The sequence below is a fragment of the Telopea speciosissima genome, chromosome 9 (assembly GCF_018873765.1).
Source record: "Telopea speciosissima isolate NSW1024214 ecotype Mountain lineage chromosome 9, Tspe_v1, whole genome shotgun sequence".
NCBI lineage: Eukaryota > Viridiplantae > Streptophyta > Magnoliopsida > Proteales > Proteaceae > Telopea > Telopea speciosissima.
In genome coordinates this window covers 61,213,165-61,232,256 of record NC_057924.1, presented here as the reverse complement: position 1 = coordinate 61,232,256, position 19,092 = coordinate 61,213,165, and the positions used below count along the sequence as shown (strand labels likewise).

Here is a 19,092-nt window from a genome sequence, read left to right as displayed (position 1 = left end):
GAATCTCATTTGAACACAAAGCCACCTATCAGCTCCCCTTTCTACCTCTCCCTCTCTCTCTGCCATGAAAAGCTGACTCGAAAGCAGCTGTTGGAAATGGCGTTTCTTCTCTCAAATCTCTCTCCTTCTCTGCTCGTTCAAGCCAAATCCAAAGAAAATCTCATTCACCAAACTTCTCTGACAAAACCCACTCCTTCACCTCCTCTCCTCTCTTCCTCCCCTCTCACCAAACTCGAAACCCCACCCATTCGCCGTGCGCAGGATAAGGATCTCCCTATTGCACAGGATAAGCAGAAGGACGATTTCTACGTTAATCTCGGCCTTGCTGTGAGGACTCTCAGAGAAGACTTGCCTTTAATTTTCTCCAAGGACCTCAATTACGACATCTACAGGTTTTTTTTTTATCATTCCTTTTCTCCAAGGACCTCAATTCTAAGGTTAGGGCTCTTTGCCGATTTCTGAGAGATTGTATTTATTGGATTTTGTTGTTTCAGAGATGATATAACGTTCATGGACCCATTGAACACCTTCACCGGAATCGACAACTACAAATTGATCTTCTGGGCCTTGCGTTTCCATAGCCGAATTCTGTTTCGGGAAATTTCGCTTGAGGTTTATAGGATATGGCAGCCTTCTGAGAACGTTATACTAATCAGATGGAACTTGAGAGGTGTTCCCAGGGTTCCGTGGGAGGCAGAAGGGCAATTTCAGGGGACTTCGAGGTATAAATTGGACAGGAATGGGAAAATTTACGAGCACAAAGTCGACAATTTGGCTTTTAATTTCCCACAGCCATTGAGACCGGCTGCATCGGTATTGGATTTGGTTTCTGCCATCCCGGCTAGCCCCAATCCGACATTCTTATGGGGGCCAACAGAAGCATACTCGTCAGCATGGTTGGAGTTTTATCGGGCAGTGAGGAATACCTTGTGTAGTGAAGGGTATTTGCTTATGCAAGATGGGTTGGTTACGTGTTCATAACAGCAGCGGATTGTTAAGTATACTCGTTATCCTGTATTTTATGTCTGCTTCATACTTCATGTATCATATGCTCTTATACAGCTCATTAGTAGTTAGGAACCAAGCTAATGTACATAGGCAGGGATGTTGGAGCATTCATGTTCTTGTATTGTGGAGAATCTACAAGAAGTGGGTGCATATTTGTTGAGTTTTTACAGTTCGGATGTGCATCTATAGGCATATTTTGTTAGCACTCATTGAAAATCTTTTCTATATCCTCTAGTCATATATGTTGTCAAACTTAAAAATAAGCTTCTTCATGATTTCACACTGCTGCTTTGCTTTCAGTAGGGAGGTGAAAGGGATTCTACTTTATATATTTGAAGATTCAAGATGAATAAGAAAGCATAGATTTTCCAGGTCTACATGATTATCCTTTCGTGGTTATTTTGGAATTTGCAATGTTTATTGATATTGTGGTATCTGTTATGGTAATTAGGCACAAAAATGGCTTTTGACATATAATGTTGTTGAAACATTTCATTTGATTAATTTTCAGGACAGGCTCTGGGATAGATCTGGGACAATAACAAGTCTTTTTTGAGTTTGCAATCAATGTCTTTAATTTGTTTATGTAAAGAGAAGTGGGATATTTGAATTGAGTACATTTTCCATCTCAGAAACTTAGCTTTTGATGGTCTGCAGATCATTTTTCTATCAATCATTGCGCTCCTTGTAGAGATGCACATTTGCCCATGAATGATGTAAAAATAGCCCCTTGTTCATCAACCGAAAACAGGGACTAACTAAATTTTGTAATTAAACTAGGGTAGGATTTGTTGTACAACAGGTGCACATTCTAATTTGACCAAAATTCATAGTTGCTAATCTAGAAATCTAGCCGTTTCTTTCCTTTTGAAATTAGAAGTTGCAGTGAGAGAATTGCCAACAAATTGGATGTTCTATTGTAATCAAACTGGAGAATTGACAAATATGTGGATGTCCATTTTCTTGGGTAGTTGGTGCATTTTATATTTTTTAGATTTCAGAGTTGTCCAAAGGAAATTTAGTTAATACGCATTTTTTTCCTTTTTGTTGTGGTTGATTGGAACATCGCTTACCCTCTTAACCCATTGTTTTTGACATAGGATCATGGAATTTCTGATTTTGTAGCATGTTTCTGGATGTTTTATTATATGGGTGGGATTGTTCTTGGTGGCTTGCTTAGAGTCACTTGTATACTTCAAAATACTTATTACTTAATTTTGAGGGTGTGACTGTTATTTGGTGGGCTTGCTTAGAGTTGCTTGTATACTCCAACATAATTTTTTGTTCTATATCAGACTTGAATCTCCTGCTAATAATTTTAGTGACCTAGCAATATCACAGGATCAACAGAACTCAAAAGATTGATCCTAGTATTTGATAGTTGTTTTTGTTAACCTTCCACTGCAACACCCATTTCCTCTTCAATTGGCATCCAACTGTTAATGGAATAGCCTTCACTTTGTACAAGAAAAATCCAACTTTAGATTGAAGTAGGCTTATATTATTTTATATTTGAGTGGAGTAACTCCTGTTTGTGGAGAGGTTGGACGTAATTGGGAGGGAACTCGTGCAATAGTCTTGCAAACTCATCAACTTAATTGAGCATGTTGAAGACAGAATAATATTTTTCTCATTGATTTATAATTATATATCTCACAATATTATGTGTCAGAAAAAGTGAGTAGACATGGAGCAGGTCTGAAAGTTTGAAATTGCTAAGTGGATTAGGAGAGAGATAAGCTGCTGTTTTGCTGACTGTAGGAGTCCTAGTAGAATATGGTTGGAAAATGATGCAATTTTAGGTTCTGTTTAGGTTCAGATGAGAAGTGGGTTGATGGGTTTAATGGTGCTCATAAATGTTAATGGAGTTCTACAATGCCAACAGAACTCTGTGAATAGCATGCTGATATTAAGGTTGTGGGATGGTCTGATGGAAAAAGTGGCTGGTCAGTAGATGTGTATGCTGTGATTAAAAAAAAAAAGACGCTTTCAACAGAAAACAAAAGGAGAATATAGGAGTAATGACAGTATAAAATCCAAACTACCCCTTATGACTAGAAATAAGGGGTAAATGCCAGGGTTCTAGTCTTGAGAGTGGCCGCTTAGTGAAAAAATAACAGAGGATTAGGACCGTCTCTAAACTCATCCCTCTTAGGACTGGACCCCACATAGGCAGGACCCGCACTGGGTAATGGACCTTTTGATATGCAGCCGTAATTGACTAGTTACAAAAAGCAAAGGAATCTTCTAACTCGCTCCCTGATGACTCATCCACATTTAAAACTGTTTTACACTTTTACCCCCAACCCAAAAAAAAAAAAAAAAAGAAAAAAGAGGAACCCTACAACTTGACATTAAAGTGCCACAAGACGGTTCCAATGTAGGCACATAGACCAAAACATTTATGAAAAAGAAAAAGAAAAAGGAAAGAAAACACAAAACTGCTTGCAAGAAAGTGCAGTTTGGCACTTTATTTCTTCGCTCCATTTATTTGGTTGCTGCTTGCATTCTTCCATCAGGGGTTCTTCTCCAACATCATCTTGTATATTTGAGTCCATGTGTACTATTTCATTTAAGAATTCAAGGTGCAGATGTGATGGTCAGGGCAAAGGATTGAATTGGAATGATGATTGGCTAACACGCAGAAGAATACTTTGCATTGACAGGGAGGGTAGGATGAGAATTGGATGGGCTTGCAAGAAAGAAGAAGAGATGGAATACCTGACATAACTAGCGAAGCATATATGAGCTTAGCTGTTTAGGTATCTAATATAGGCTATTGCTTATGCTTGGGACTGTTCTTTCTGTGGCAATTAGGTAGTTTGGTGGTAGTAATTGACTTGTTCAGAGAGGTAACTGATGACTAATCCATGTATTATGTTTAGGATTTCTAGGTGCAAAGCTAACACTTTTATATTTATTGATGACCTTGTCTATGGTTAGATGATAGATTCCATTAAGTTGTCCTTTTTAGGGCTGTAAGGGAGCCTAGTTTTAAGGGTACATCTAAAACTGTGTTGAACCACCCTACCTTTGCTAGTGAGCTGGAAAATTGAAGTCTAAGATCATTGAGAGCCCTTCATTATTTTCCAACGTATATAATCTTATTGGGTATAAAAAATTTATTCATGTAGGAATTCATTGTCTAGTGGTGATTCACATGCATTAGCTTATTTCTTCTGAATGCTTATGAGAAGCCACCTCTTCCGTGTTCGTTTTTGATAGATATTGGTTTTTGTAAATGAAGTTCTTACCCTTTTCCTGATATTGACTTCTCTATCTCTTACCAATGCAAAACCTACCCGGGCCTCTTTCTGTAAACCATTGTTGTCAAATAAAGTTCTTGCAGTGGCCCATAACCTCCTTGAAGGAATAAATTTGGGTATCCACTTTGATTGAAGTTCCCCTATACTTCAAAATTCTGATTCTCCCACTCTGTGTTTGCAAACCATAATTGTATACATAGGATAACCTCCATGGTGTTTTTTCCTTCCACTAAATATGTTCAGTGGTAATCTGGATCATATCGGAAATATACTTACATATCTGACACTATTAAAGAGCTTCAATTCCAATGTTTTCCCTGATCAAATGCAAGATTGAATAAGAACCTGAAGGGGAATTTATCTTGTTCCCCCAAATCAGATGGATTAGGTTGAACTTTGATGGGTTCCAGGATGGACTAAAAATGCATATTTGTTCATTTATTATCATTTTTGTAATCTCATATGTGGATTTGGGACTATGATTTGTGATGGAGCTCAATTGTTTTTCCCTTTTAATGTGAATGGAGCTCAATTGTTAATCCTTGACTGTTGCAGATTTGAACCTTGTTTAAAGGTTCCAATTTATAATTTTCCTTCCTCCATACAAAAGATACTACTTATATCTCCTTAGCATGGTGTTAGACTGAACCCTATACCCTCCCTACCCAATATGTTTCAATGAGCCAGTTTTGAGCTCAGTTTCCTAGGTAGCCTCTTCTCTGCCGGCTGTGGTCTGTCTGATTATTTTGTATAATGTATGTCCTACTTTACAGAGTGACTATTGATCCAACTGCAGCTTGGTCTTTCAAAAATAGCAGATTTGAATATTGTATGACAGGTATCAGGAGTTTAAAGATGGAACTCTGCTGATTATTTTTCTGCATAGAAGTTTCTGTTCTTGTGTTTGTGATAACAAAAGAAAATTTTTAACTCCTTCCAAGCTGTATCTAGAGGAAGTCCAATGCTCTATCCTTCAGCCCTCTTATTCATGTAAACAGTTGTACCGTTTTTATCATCTCAGAATGTGAAATCGACCAAGAATGCATGCCTAACACAGCCATAATTCGCATTAACATATGCAACTTTATTTTTCCAGTTGAATGTGTTTCTCATGCATCTTTTTATCTCATTGAGTGTGGACTTGGATCTGGTTGACCAAGGCAGCAGTTTGAGAATGGTTTTGGTTTTTAGAAATTGCTGAAGACTAAAATCAACCGGACTACTGTTTGGATCAAAACCGGGTAAACTGATAAAAAAAGAAAATAAAAAACTCTAATAAAACTGATATAATCTGATAGTTTTTGTTACACTTATTATTACTATGAGAAATTGAGACAAGATTGTATAGGTTAGCAAAAATGGGAACGGCCAAAAAAATGAAAATGGATGGTAGGGGTTCTAAACGGTGTAAAACTCCTAATGGTACGGTCAAACAAATAGTACGAGTTTTAAACAATTTCAAAAAAAAATGGGACAAAAAAACAGCAGTATAATCATATAAATTGAGGAATTATTATTGTATCTAATGTTCCAAAACAACTATAACATCCAACATTAATGCATATGTACTTCAAAACCCATTATTAGTTCCAACTTCCAAGAAATATCATCTAGTATCATCAAAAAATAAAATTCCATATTTATATACCATTAAAAAAAAAAAAAAAAGTCCAAAGTCCTATAGAACAATGGGGTTTGGTTATGATGTTATTTATTGTTGTCAACACAACTAACACACTCTCATAATGATGCATGTTCAGATCGAGTTGGGAGTCATCGCTTTAGAAATCCTTTTCATCAGATGTATCGGTTTGTAGCTCACTTTTGGGGTCCATGCATTGCATACGAGTTAAAGGTGATAGTATGAGAAGCATAGCCCTTCAATTTAACATTAAGTTGACGAAAGAAACAGGAAGATCAGAGATTGGTAGAGAGAGATATGGTTAGTTAAGTAACCTATTGTTCAATAAGTCTAAGATCTTATAAACGTCAAAAAAGGAAAACATGTTTAAAACGAAATGTTTGTTGTTTGGAGTTTTTCCGTATGTTTAGAAACAAACGACAAAACACATTAAACACTCCCGCAATGATGCACGCTCGATCGAGTTGGGAGTCATCGCTTTAGAAATCCTTTTCATCAGATGTATCGGTTTGTAGCTCACTTTTGGGGTCCATGCATTGCACACGAGATAAAGGTAATAGTATGAGAAACATAGCCCTTCAATTTAGTGTTAAGTTGACGAAAGAAATAGGAAGATCAGAGATTGGTAGAGAGAGAGATATGGTTAGTTAAGTAACCCATTGTTCAACAAGTCTAAGATCTTATAAAACGTCAAAAAAAGGGAAACATTTTTAAAATGGAAATGCTTGTTGTTTGGAGTTTTTTCCCGTATGTTTAGGAAACAAACGACAAAACACATTTAACACTCTCTGAATGATGCATGTTCAGATTGAGTTGGGAGTCATCGCTTTAGAAATCCTTTTCGTCAGATGTTTCGGTTTGTAGCTCATATGTATAAAACGGAAATGTTTGTTGTTTGGAGTATTTTCCCGTATGTTTAGGAAACAAATGGCAAAATACATTTAAAACAGTAAAAACCGGAGACGTGTTTAAAACACATTTTTGCTAACTATGGTCTAGTTTCAATGACCCGGGATATGCAAAAAACTTGAAAATTGACTCAAACCGATCGTTTAACACCCCTATTTGATGGTCTTCTTTATGAACACACAGGAGCAAGGTTTTAGTAATTTGTATTGGGATTCGTATCGGTCTCGAGCTGATACGGATCTAGATAGGCATGTATCAGACAATTTTACCCTTAAATTTCAATAAAAATCGTTTTTGGGATTGGTATTATTTTATTTTTGTTTTTATCCTTGGCTAGTACCCCTAGATCGATATTGTATCGGTCAAGAATCGATATCAGTCTCTACTGATACCGATACAAATCAGCCTCTACAATCGCCGATTTGACCAATCCGATACTAATTCCTTGAACCATGCACATGATTTATCTCTAATCAAAATTATAATCGGTTGGTTCATCATTTTGTAACTATCAACAAATTCTCAAAGATTTATATTTCCATTACAGCATCCCTCCATTAGGAAAAAGAAATCCTCAATGGAATTGAAATTCATTGGAGATAGAGAACTTGCAAGAGAATGTTGACGTGTTCACAAAAACAAAAAATCTAAAAATCCGACCTGCCGGATTCGAACCAGCGACCTAAGGATAATCTGTTTAGCAACTACAGTCCTCCGCTCTACCAACTGAGCTAAGGTCGGATGTATGATGATGTAGAGATTATAATTGATATAATAGTAAGAAGCAGCGCCACACTACCAGTATGATTCACAAACAGGGGCAGCTCATATGTTAAAGAGGAGAATGTGAGAGGATGTATGACACGATGCGATCATCATTTTCCTCTTACAAGTTAATTGAGGGGGTGAAGCATCTCATCATCTGTGATGGTAGCTATGATTCAGCTTTTGGCACGGCTGGGTGGTGCCAAATTTTTTTTCTTTCTAGTTCGCTGTTTATTATGATAACTATGGATAACTTTGGTGTAGGGTCATCACAAGAAGCCGAGTTGCAAGGAATACTTCAAGGGGGTACGCCGAGCTAAGGAATTTGGATGGAGTGATCTAACAGTATGGACGGACTGCGAACAACCGGCTATTTCACTCTCTTAGGGTACTAAGGAAAATTGGCCTTGGGATAGACTTGATTACTTTGGGATGTTTCTTTTTTGATTAAAGCTTTTTGGGGCTGTTAATTTGATTAAATAAAGTAGAGAGATAATTTTAATAGCTCTTGTTTGTGCAATTAAAGCTCGACTAAGTAAACTGTCCATATCTATAGAAGATAATGTTTGTGAATACCTTTTCAATTAATGAAGTTTTTATTTCATTAAAAGAAACGACCTAGATTGCATACGTAACGTAGCCTTAATTTGCATAGGAAAATTACGTTTATATGCAACTAAAAGTTTTTCTAGTCGAATGTGTTTCTCATGAATCTTTTAATCTCATTGAGTATAGACTGTTGGGTTTGTGAAATAGTTTGATAGTGTTTAGTATGTTCGAGGTGTATGTGTTGGCATTGTTGGTAACAGTACATTGGTAATTATGTTGAGATTAGTTGGAGCATTAGAGATGAGCTGAAAATGTTTTCAGGATGATTTTGCATATGTTTAGTGGTTTTATGGTCCTTGGATATTTCTATAATTTTGTATAACCTTGGTATGGTACACGATGTGCTTTGGTAGTTAGTGATGTGTCTGATAGGCTTTTGGGTTTTCTTCAGCAAGTTTCCTTCATGAATCTATGCACGATGGCATCTTCCCTTTCTTTCATTTGTAAATCTTAGGTTATGTTATTGTATGGAATATACACCTAGTCGATCATTATGAGGATTGAAGATTTCCATTTTACATTGCTATTTTCATTGTAATAGTCTTTTGAGTTGTTGCTTATAAAGTGTTTGTAAAAAATCCTAGTAAACATTAGGTTACTTAAAATTGGAGTTATGAGTGATTGAGGTTGTTGCCCTTCGTCTTTGTACTATTAAAGACCGAAGTCATAACTGTAATTGTAGTGTTGGAGAATATTGTACAAATACGAAACCCAAAATGAGTATTACATCGTGGACTTAAACTTGAACCATATATATTTATCTGTCATGGATTGATTATTTGTATTCTTTGAAGTATTATGGTGTATGCAGAGTGGATGCGTTATTTTAGGTAGGTCTAACCAATCTTGATAGTAGGTAATACACACAAACTTTAACTGGCCAATGGGATACCCCCAACCAATGGTGTTTTGATTAATTCATTTTAGCTCTTGGCAGTATGAGACTATGTGATTGAGTTTGGTGGCCGTCAATAAAATTGTTTTGGGAAGAAATTTGACAACTATTGATTCACCTCTCTCTTAGTCATGAAGCCTAGTACAATTTAGATTTGGATATGGTTGACCAAGGCAACAGTTTTAGAATGGTTATGGGTTTAGAAATTGCTAACAGACCACAATCAACCCGATTGACCCCTACCATTTGGATCGAAACCGAGTAAACTAATAAATATGGGGAAAAAAAAAGCGATAGAATCTGATAGTTTTTGTTACACTTATTATTACTATGAAAAATTTGAGATCAGACCCATAATAGATTCTTAAAAGAAACCAACAACAATGTCCCTATTTTATGAGCCACACAAGAGCCGCCTCGAACCAGGGACCTCCAGGGACTTAACTACTTGGTTTCCAAGTATAGGCCTCCGGTTTACCAACTGACCAAAGGTCGTTCAGTAGAGACAAATATATTTATAACTATTATAAGAGTAAGGGGGAGCGCCACACTACACTCCCAACTTGGAATAGAAATGTTGAACAAATTGGAACAAGGCATGGGTGTGGACACAGCAATCAGCATGGTTTACATACAAGGAAAGCTTATATGCCAAGGAGGAGAGTGAGAGGATGTATGACACTTGACGGTACAACCATTATTTTTCCATGACAATATCTTTGACAAACTTAGTATACCAAGAGGTAATACTAAAAGGTGACGTGCATGTTTTCATGTGTTATTTGATATAAACTGTTTGGGGAATGGATTCATGTGCAACTGTGCATATACACAGCTTGCATTAAATACACCAATTGACTTATTATTATAGGGGACGGGGGTGTTTGCATTAGAGCATAGATCGTGTCCTTGTACAAGTACCATGCAAGGCTCTCCTGCGCCACTCACATGGAATCCACTGTGGAACCCACAGGAGGAGTAAATTCCATGTGAGTGGAATTGGAGGGCCCCCTTTTATTGTAAATCCTTCTTTGATGTTGGCCAAGAGTTTTTCCATGGCTTTCTATATATAAATAAATTTTTCCTTTTGATTAAAAAAAAAATTGGAGGGCCTTGGACGGTACTTGTACATGGACACGATCTAGTCTCCTTCCATTACTTGATTCAGTGTATTTATTGGTGGTTGTGCACATACACGGCCATACACGAAACTTTTGGCCAAACTATTTTATTGAATCATTTGATTCAATTGTAATTAAGAAACAATCTAGTGATGTTGTTAGCCCATCTAGGAGGGCTATGGCAGAAAAAATGAGGCTGATAAACTCTTAAAAGTGTTATGGATGCTATTTTTTTTCTTTCTCTTAATATAAAGGCACCATGAGGTTTTGTTGGAGAGAGAGAGAGAGAGAGAAATCATTGCTTAATTAAAGCCTGATCCATATATTTTTTTTTCTTGGTTTCTCTTCTCCAGGTACTAATAATCTCAAACCATATATTTGATTAATTTTCATGGAAGCCATATTGTGTTTTTTGCTACTCTTTCAATCTTTTAGCAGCATTATCTGTTTATGGATCATTTTTTTTTTTGGTGAAATGTTTATGGATCATATTAGTCTAATACTTGTCCTTGAGACATGTATTCATACTTTAATATCAAGCATTCACTCAATGTTGAGAGAGTGCACTGTATCATTTAGAGTATTAGTACACATGCATGGACATATATGGAATACCAATACAAGGTAGGTATTTGACTGAATTAAACACTAAAATTTAACAAGTGGTTAATCTAGACCATGTCCTTTTTATCCAACGGTCAAAATGTACATATTATCTATCCACATGGCATAATACATGTCTTGTGATGTTTGAAAAAATAATCCTATTAATATTATTATTGTTATTTTGATTATATGATAATGCTTTAGTTTTTTTTTTTTTTTTTTTTTTGTGGGTAGAATGATATAATGCTTTAGTTTGACAAGCTAGAAAAATGAGTCATTACTTGTCAATTAATAAATAGTTTTTTGGGTGGCCAACCTAGAAAGTCCACTTTACTATACTAATGTAATACCTACCATGCCTTTTGTTGGATGGGCCTTAATATTTTCTGGGTGATAGGGTCAAACCCCTCTGCTAATATGTCAAATTTCAGCCTAAATACAATTTACCGTATGATTAATTAATAAAATGCTGTAAGGAAAAGAGGAATGATAATTCTTTGGGTTGGATACTATAAGTATAGATTATTTTCCTTTTTTTTTTTTTTTCAGGGGGATGGGGGAGGGGAGAAGGGTTGGGTTAAATCTGCTCTTCATGCAAGTTAATGATATGAAACTCATTTTCCCAAGAGTCCATCATAGGATCACATAATGCTAATGAATATATTCTCTTTCCATAATGGGAGATGAAAAACTTTCTCTATTCATCTTTGTATATGATCTTTAATTTAAAAAAATCTCCTAACTTTGAAAGAAATAGCTCATGAAATTCCAGTCCTCTCAACCAGTTGGGCAAGGTGGTTTGCAGAGTTGAATTTTGACTTGCCGCTACAAAACCTTTCAAATAGGAGCCATTGGAGTCTTTGTATGTGTTGTCATTTTTGGCAACAGTGCATTGATGATGGTGTTGGGATGAGTTGGAGCGTTAGAAATAAGCTGGGAATGTTTCTGGATGCTTTCGGGATGATTTTGCATACGTTTAGCGGGTTTATAGCTGTTAGTGCTCGTGGCAATGTTGTCATTATTGGAAAGTATATATATTCGCTTAATATGACCGAAAACGCACTTTTTTAGAACCCTAGAGAAGAAGGAAATCGTAGAGAAGTAAAGTTCCATCGTTCTGGCGTGGTTCGAGAGCAAAGGCGCGAAAGAGATCATCTGAGAGCTTCGATCTGATGTTGGCGATGGATTCGAGTGCTTGATTCGTGCTATTGAAGATCTCACAACACTCACTTGTAGTTGGAGGTTTGCCTTTGAGAAGGTAAACGTGATCACAAACTTCTCTGTTCTAGGTTTAGTTCCTGTTCTTGAATGTATTGGGTAGAACCTAGAGTGTAATCTGTTGTGGGTGGGGTTTGTGATTGAATCTGTTTATTTGGGTTGATTGATTGTAAGGCTAAGGCCATTATCTTATTGGGATTGAGGTCCTTGCCCTCACTGAGGTGAGATGTTGAAGCAGGGTAAGGGGTATCTTGGCCGTAGGGGCGGCTTACTGTATTTTTGAGTTGAGTATTGGGCATATACGAAACCCCGAGGGGTATTGCTCTGTGGACGTAGCCTTCACATACTGTGAGGTGAACCACGTAAATCTTGTCTTGTTGTCTGCTGTATTTTTTGTTGGAGACTAATCCTTGTTTTGCAGAGTGGGTTTACAGTCTTGGTAGACCTGGCCACATTCTGGTGATGCGAGGTGAGACTGTAAGCGACCGAGTTGTTTACAAGAAACGAAAAAGGGGAAACTGATTCACCCCCCCTCTTAGTTTGATCCGATACTTACAATAGCCCATGGACGTTTCCTTAATTTTGTATGGCCTTTGTATGGTAGGTGATATGCTCCGGTGGTTATTGATGTGTCTGATACGCTTTTGGGTGAATTTGACATTTGTCCTTCATAAAACCATGCACGGTGGTATCTTTTCTTTCTTTCATTTGTAGATCTTAAGATAGGTAGAAGCATGATGTATATACCTAATTGATCAATGTGGGGATTTCCATTTTACATTGCTATCTTCATTTTAATAGCTTTTTGAGTTGTTGTTCATAAGATGTTTGTAAAAATCATAGTAGAAATTAGGTATTAATAATTGGGTCTGTGAGTGATTGGGGTGCTTGTCTTTCGTCTTTGTACTATCAAGGACCGAAGCCATAACTGTAGTTGTAGTGTTGGAGAGTTTTGTGCAAATACGAAACCTAATATGAGTATTGCACCATGGACTTAGGTTTATTGCCGAACGACATATATTTGTGCGTTATGGATTGGTTATTTGTATTTTTTGAAGTGTTGTGGTGTGTGCAGAGTGGGTATGTCACTTTATGTAGACCTAACTAATCTTGATGGTAAGTAGATGTACATACAAACTATAGCTGGCCAATGGAATGCCCCAACCAGTGGTGTTTTGATTGATTCATTTAAGCTCTTGGCAGTGTGTGTGTGTCTGTATGATTGAGTTTGGTGACCGTCAAGTGCGACTCTTTTGGGGAGAAATTTGACAACTATTGATTCACCCCCGCTCTTAGTAGTGAAACATAGTACAACTTAGACTTGGATTTGGTTGACCAAGGCAGCAGTTTGAGAATGGTTATGGTTTTTAGAAATTGCTAAGAGACCAAAAACAACCAGACTGACCCCCACCATTTGGATCGAAACCGAGTAAACTAATAAAAATTTGAAAAACCCCCAATAAAACCGAAAAAAAAAGAATCTAACAGTTTTTGTTACACTTTATTATTAATATGAAAAATTGAGACCAAACCCATAATAGACCAATAAGACATTCTTAAAAGAAACCAACAACAATGTAATCGATTTTAGTTTGATTTTTGTAGTCCGAATACATTAAAGGTTGGGTTTGAGTGACTCGGAATATGCAAAAATTGACTCAAACTGACCGTTTGACATCCCTATTTTATGAGCCTCACAAGTGGTGTCTATGATCAAAATTATAGTTCATTGGGTCATCATTTTGTAAATTTCAATAAATTCTCAAAGATTTTGCATCCTTCCATTAAAAGAGAAAAAAAAAAATTTCTCAATTGGATTGAAATTTATTGTAGAGAGGTTTTTTTTTTTTTGGGTTTCAGATGGAGGAGTGTCATCATTTGGGTAAGGCCTGGGGACCTGGGGACTCTAGTTTGATTATAAATTAAAAGAAAAAAAAATCCAACCTGCCGGATTCGAACCAGCGACCTAAGGATTCCTGTTTTCACCAAATCTCACTTTCTTTGAGTCAAGATAATCCTACTCCCCAGGATTTATCTACTTGGTTTACCAAGTACAGTCCTCCGCTCTACCAACTGAGCTAAGGTTGGATATATTATAAAATCGAGATAAATATTATTATAACTAATATAAGAGTAAGGGGGAGCGCCACACTCCCAACATGGAATAGAAACGTCGAACGAATTGGGGGCCACGGACAGGTGTGGCCAACAGTTAATAAGTTTGGGTATGACAATAATACGAGAACACATATGGACAGTAAGTAATCGGCCCACATGGTAATGGTTTGTTTTAAAAAATCTGGCAGTGTACGACAATGATATGGTATGTTTTTAATACGTGTTTTAATATGATTGCTCTGAAATAGTACTAGAGCAAAAATATGGGTATCCAAATAAAAAAAAATCTTGAAAGTTTCTTTAAAAACTATGATAATTCATTCTTTTGATACCTATTCATTAAGACTAACACTCAACTGGCCACCAAAACTATTAAACAATTGCACCACATAACCATTTATAATCAATAAACGAAGAAAACATTAGCATAGAATTTTATTACCTTAATAAAATACAAAAATATACCAATTTGGGTATAGATTTAGGAAAATCGAGGGATTAGTTTTCTTACAAGCTTTGTTATCATTGCTCCCTAAACCCTAACTGTAAAACCCTTTTCTTGAGATCCAATGGACTACAGATTTAATTTGTGGAGCCCGTGGAGGGCCACCATGACTTTGATCCCATACGGATCATTATATACCAAGACATTGCTTTATCACAATATAAGTTAAAAAATGAACTCACATCTTTATGGATTCTGACTCTTTGTAACTGTTAAAAAATATATAGAGAGAATCCAGGGCTTTATTTAGAACAATTATGTGCAAACACAAAGAACTCTCTAACAAAGTTGAGCAGCGGAAGCGGTTGAAGACAAATGGAATCCGTGTAAATTCTAGACTAATAAGGTCACAAGCGGTTGATAAGATTTATATAGATCTGCAATTCTTCACAAACTAGGGTTTTTTTTTTAAATTTGTATTAATTGTTTTCGATTCATGGTGCAGGGTAATTCCTTTCTTCTTCTTCTGTGTGTGTGTGTGTGTGTAAGAGAGAGAGAGAGAGAGAGAGAGAGAGATTAAAGATACCTGGAATTGATGGATATGAACTAGAGCCAGAGTACTTGAGAGTAGAAGGGTGTCAATTTGGGACCGGAACTGGGAACCATCCCAATACCATCCCGCTTAAACCCGGTACCAGACCGTCCCATTAGTAAATGGGACGGTACTGGTATCTGATTTTGGTACCGAATGATAAATGGGACAGGACGGTTTTGGGACAGGATTCCCAACGGTACCAGTACCAAAATACCAATTAGGTATCGGATGGTACCGAAACTACTAATACCGTCTAAAAATAAAGAGTATATAAGAACCTTTTTAAAAAAAAAGAAAAGAAAGAGAGGGTATAAGAATTACGACTCATTAGGGTTTCAGTAATTGCCTTTTGAATACGAAGAGGAACAACAGGTCAACAGTCATAGCTTGAAGTCTCTCCTCACATAACCTGCTATAGTGCTACTCCCTCTTCCCTCGATCAACTACATCTACCAGGTTCTTCCTTTTTGCACTTTGTACTTTGTACCATACTTCCATGTGACACGTGCGATAAATAGAGTTTTGTTTGGGATAATCAAAGAGGAAACACAACAGGATACTTCCATTTTGTTGGACTTCTCTAGATTTAAAAAAATGAGAAACTTATTACATGTGATCTTAGGGAGTTTGAAGAAGTAAAACTATGATTTCATAATTTAAGTTGCTTTATAAAAAGCAGTAGATAACTTAGATTTCATGATAGTGAAAAAATTCTACAACACTAATAAACCTGCCTTGTTAGAAACAATTAAACTTCTCTTTTTTTCTACAGTGCCTAGAACCGTTTAAGAACCGGTACCGTCCCGTCCCGCTAGTAATCGGGACTAGGATCTAGGTTTGGTCCTGTTAACTAAATGGGACGGTACTGAGATTGGCACTTTTGATACCGGTACCGATACCGTCCCGTCCCGTCCCAAATACCGGGAACCGTCCCAATTGACACCCTTAGAGTAAATGGTTTGCTAGAAGCCTAGAACGAGTCTTTTTTGTTTTTTTTTTATGCAATAGAATGAGAGTCTACGGGTGTTGGGAGTTTTCTCACCGATTTTTGGGTTTTTAGGTTTTAGATTTTAGTTTTTTTTTTTTTTTTAAAATTAATTTTAACACATAAATATGTATTAATACAACACTTAATATGGCTATTCTTAAGAGTCACGTACAAAATTAAGCTATCTCATAGAATACGGTAGGAGTCGGATTATTGAATTATATGGTCGGATACGACAATTAATACACGTGCTTACTAACTATGATGTGGAACAAGGTTCTAAAACTCGGGTTTCGACCAGCAAGAAATTGAGTTCGTCTCGATTTCGACCATATCTCGGTCGAAACCTGAAACTTTCTCCATGCTAACTCGAACATTGGTTTCGAGGCCCAGAAGTTTTTTTTTGCCCTGATTCTTGTTGTGCTACCTATTTTTGACATTTTAAATCTTATCTATGCATTAGTTTCACATAGAGAACACTAAAAATAATACTTATGGTTTTGATCTAAGTTTGATAATGTATATTGTTCTTGGACATGGTATTGAATAAGGTTTGACCGGAACATAACACCTTCAATATAAATCAGATATAAGCAATCTTGGATTTGTTAGAAAGTTTTGTTTTGATAGCTTTCCAACAAGTCCAAGATTGCTTAAATTTGGTTTATATCGAAGGAGTTACGTACCGGTCAAACTTAATTAGGTGTGCGCAAACGCTGTCAAAATCGTTCTGCATGAAATTTTTTTTTTAGACATCACCTCACTTTTGGGTTTTAAAAATGTTTTACTATATTAATATTTATGAAATTTTTAGATTTGAGAAAAACCCAGCGTTGGAAAGTTGAAAAGTGCACCTACCATCGAAAATCTAGTTTTTGTTCTTGAACTAGGGTTTGATTTTTTTTTTTCTTTTGGAATTTGAATTTTTAACTATTTTTATTGGATTCAAATAAAGGGTATTTGCTTATTTATGAATAATATCTTAAGTAAATGAAATACAAATACAAAACATTTACTTAAGTATCTATACTGGTTTCGAGTCAAGTTTTTCCAAGTTTCGATGGGCATGAGTGTTGAAACTTGCGAAATTACCAACATCTCGATCGAAACTGGTTGAAACCCTGGATTTTTTAAAATTATCCTTCAACTTGTCTCGAAAACCTGCGAAACCGAGTTAACTCGATGGTTTCGACAGGTTTCAACCGAATTCTTCTTCCATGGTGTGAACACAACAATCAACATGGTTCACATACACGGAAAACTTAAATGCCAAGGAGGAGAGTGTGAGAGGATGTATGACACTCGATGGTGCGGCCATTATTTTCCCATAACAATAAGTTTGACAAACTAGTGTACCAAGAGGTAATACTAAGGTGACATGCATGTTTTCATGTGTGGTTTGATATAAATTGTTTGGAGAATGGATTCATGTGCAACTGTGCATATACACGGCTTGCATTAAATACACCCATCGATCGACTTATTACTATAGGGGACGGGGGTGCTTTCATTACTTGTTTCAGTGTATTTAATGGTGGCCGTGCACATACACAGCCATACACGAAACTTTTGGCCAAACTATTTTATTGAACCATTTGGTTCAATTATAATTAAGAAACAATCTAGTGATGTTGTTAGCCTATAGTTTATCTAGGAGGGCTATGGGAACAAAACTGAGGCTGTTAAACTCTTAAAAACGTTATGGATTTTATTTCTTTCTTCTTCTTCTTCCTTTGTTTTTTTTTTTTTTCTCTTTAATTTTATTATTTATTTTCTTTTTCTTAAAAGAAAGCACCATGAGGTTTTGTTGGAGAGAGAGAGAGAGATCATTGCTTAATTAAAGCTTGATCCATATATATTTTTTTTCTTGGTTTCTCTTCACCAAGTACTAATAATATCAAACCATTTGATTAATTTTCATGGAAGCCATATTGTGTTTTTTGCTACTGTTTCAATCTTTTAGCAGCATTATATGTTTATGGATGATATTCGTCTAATACTTGTCCTTGAGACATATATTCATACTTTAATATCAAGCATTCACTCAAAGTTGGGAGAGTGTACAATATCATTTAAAGTATTAATACACTTGCATGGACATACAAGATAGGCATTTGCTATACTATTGTAATACCTACCCCTACCATGCCTTTTGTTGGATGGGGCTTAATATTTTTTGGCAGATAGGATCAAACCCCGCTGCTAATATGCCTTTTGTTATCAATTTCAGTTTGATTTTCGTAGTCCGAATACATTAAAGGTTTGGTTCGAGTGATCCGGGATATGCAAAAACTAACTCAAACTAACAGTTTGACATCCCGATTTAGATCCTCTACTGCTGAGCTGCCCGACAGGATCGTGTTGCTTAGACACGGCAAGACGTGCAATGACCGCCTTACCCAAGTGGAGGTAAGGCGGTTATTGCGTGCCTCGCAATGTCTAGGTAGCACGATCCTGCCGGATAGTTCGGCAGTAGAGAATCCAAATTATATTTTATGAGCCACACAAGAGGTGCCTATGATCAAAATTATAGTCCATTGGGTCATCATTTTGTAAATTTCAACAAAATCTCAAAGATTTACATTTCCATTACCGCATCCCTCCATTAAAAGAGAAAAAAAATAAATTCTCAATTGGATTGAAATTTATTGTAGAGAGTTTTTAGTTTTTTTGGATTTAAGATGGAGGAGTGTCATCATTTGGGTAAGGCCTCGGACCTGCGGAGACTAGTTTGAGTATAAATTAAAAAAAAAAAAATTCTGACCTGCCGGATTCGAACCAGCGACCTAAGGATTCCCGTTTTCACCAAATCTCACTTTCTTGAGTCAAGATAATCCTACCCCCAAGGATTTATCTACTTGGTTTACCAACTACCGTCCTCCGCTCTACCAACTGAGCTAAGGTCCG

General features: G+C 36.4%; 1 protein-coding gene and 3 non-coding genes across 5 annotated transcripts; 1 reads left to right on the top strand and 3 right to left on the bottom strand.

The window, feature by feature from the left end:
- On the top strand, positions 1–15,382 carry LOC122641151. Of its 2 annotated transcripts, XM_043834486.1 has the most exons (3): positions 1–392; positions 495–993; positions 15,367–15,382. In XM_043834486.1, exons 1-2 carry the CDS (start codon positions 97–99, stop codon positions 979–981), a joined length of 783 nt encoding a protein of 260 aa, XP_043690421.1. In that variant the 5' UTR covers positions 1–96; the 3' UTR covers positions 982–993; positions 15,367–15,382. The 2 variants fall into 2 exon arrangements, with proteins under 2 accessions (XP_043690421.1, XP_043690420.1); XM_043834485.1 differs by lacking the exon at positions 15,367–15,382 and having other exon boundaries at positions 495–1,385.
- TRNAY-GUA lies at positions 7,480–7,566 on the bottom strand. The gene is given in 2 exon segments: positions 7,480–7,515; positions 7,530–7,566. It is a non-coding gene; the product is annotated as a tRNA-Tyr (tRNA).
- TRNAY-GUA lies at positions 13,978–14,127 on the bottom strand. The gene is made up of 2 exons: positions 14,091–14,127; positions 13,978–14,013 (listed from the first exon to the last, which is right to left on the bottom strand). It is a non-coding gene; the product is annotated as a tRNA-Tyr (tRNA).
- Positions 15,383–18,943: 3,561 nt separating the features above from the next.
- Positions 18,944–19,092, bottom strand: TRNAY-GUA. The gene is made up of 2 exons: positions 19,056–19,092; positions 18,944–18,979 (listed from the first exon to the last, which is right to left on the bottom strand). It is a non-coding gene; the product is annotated as a tRNA-Tyr (tRNA).

Excerpts from the sequence above, each read along its gene's own strand:
- LOC122641151 (XM_043834486.1), top strand. The coding sequence starts at position 97 with ATGGCGTTTCTTCTCTCAAATCTCTCTCCTTCTCTGCTCGTTCAAGCC. Across the intron at positions 393-494 it reads CTCAATTACGACATCTACAG|AGATGATATAACGTTCATGG; the intron begins GTTTTTTTTTTA and ends TTGTTGTTTCAG.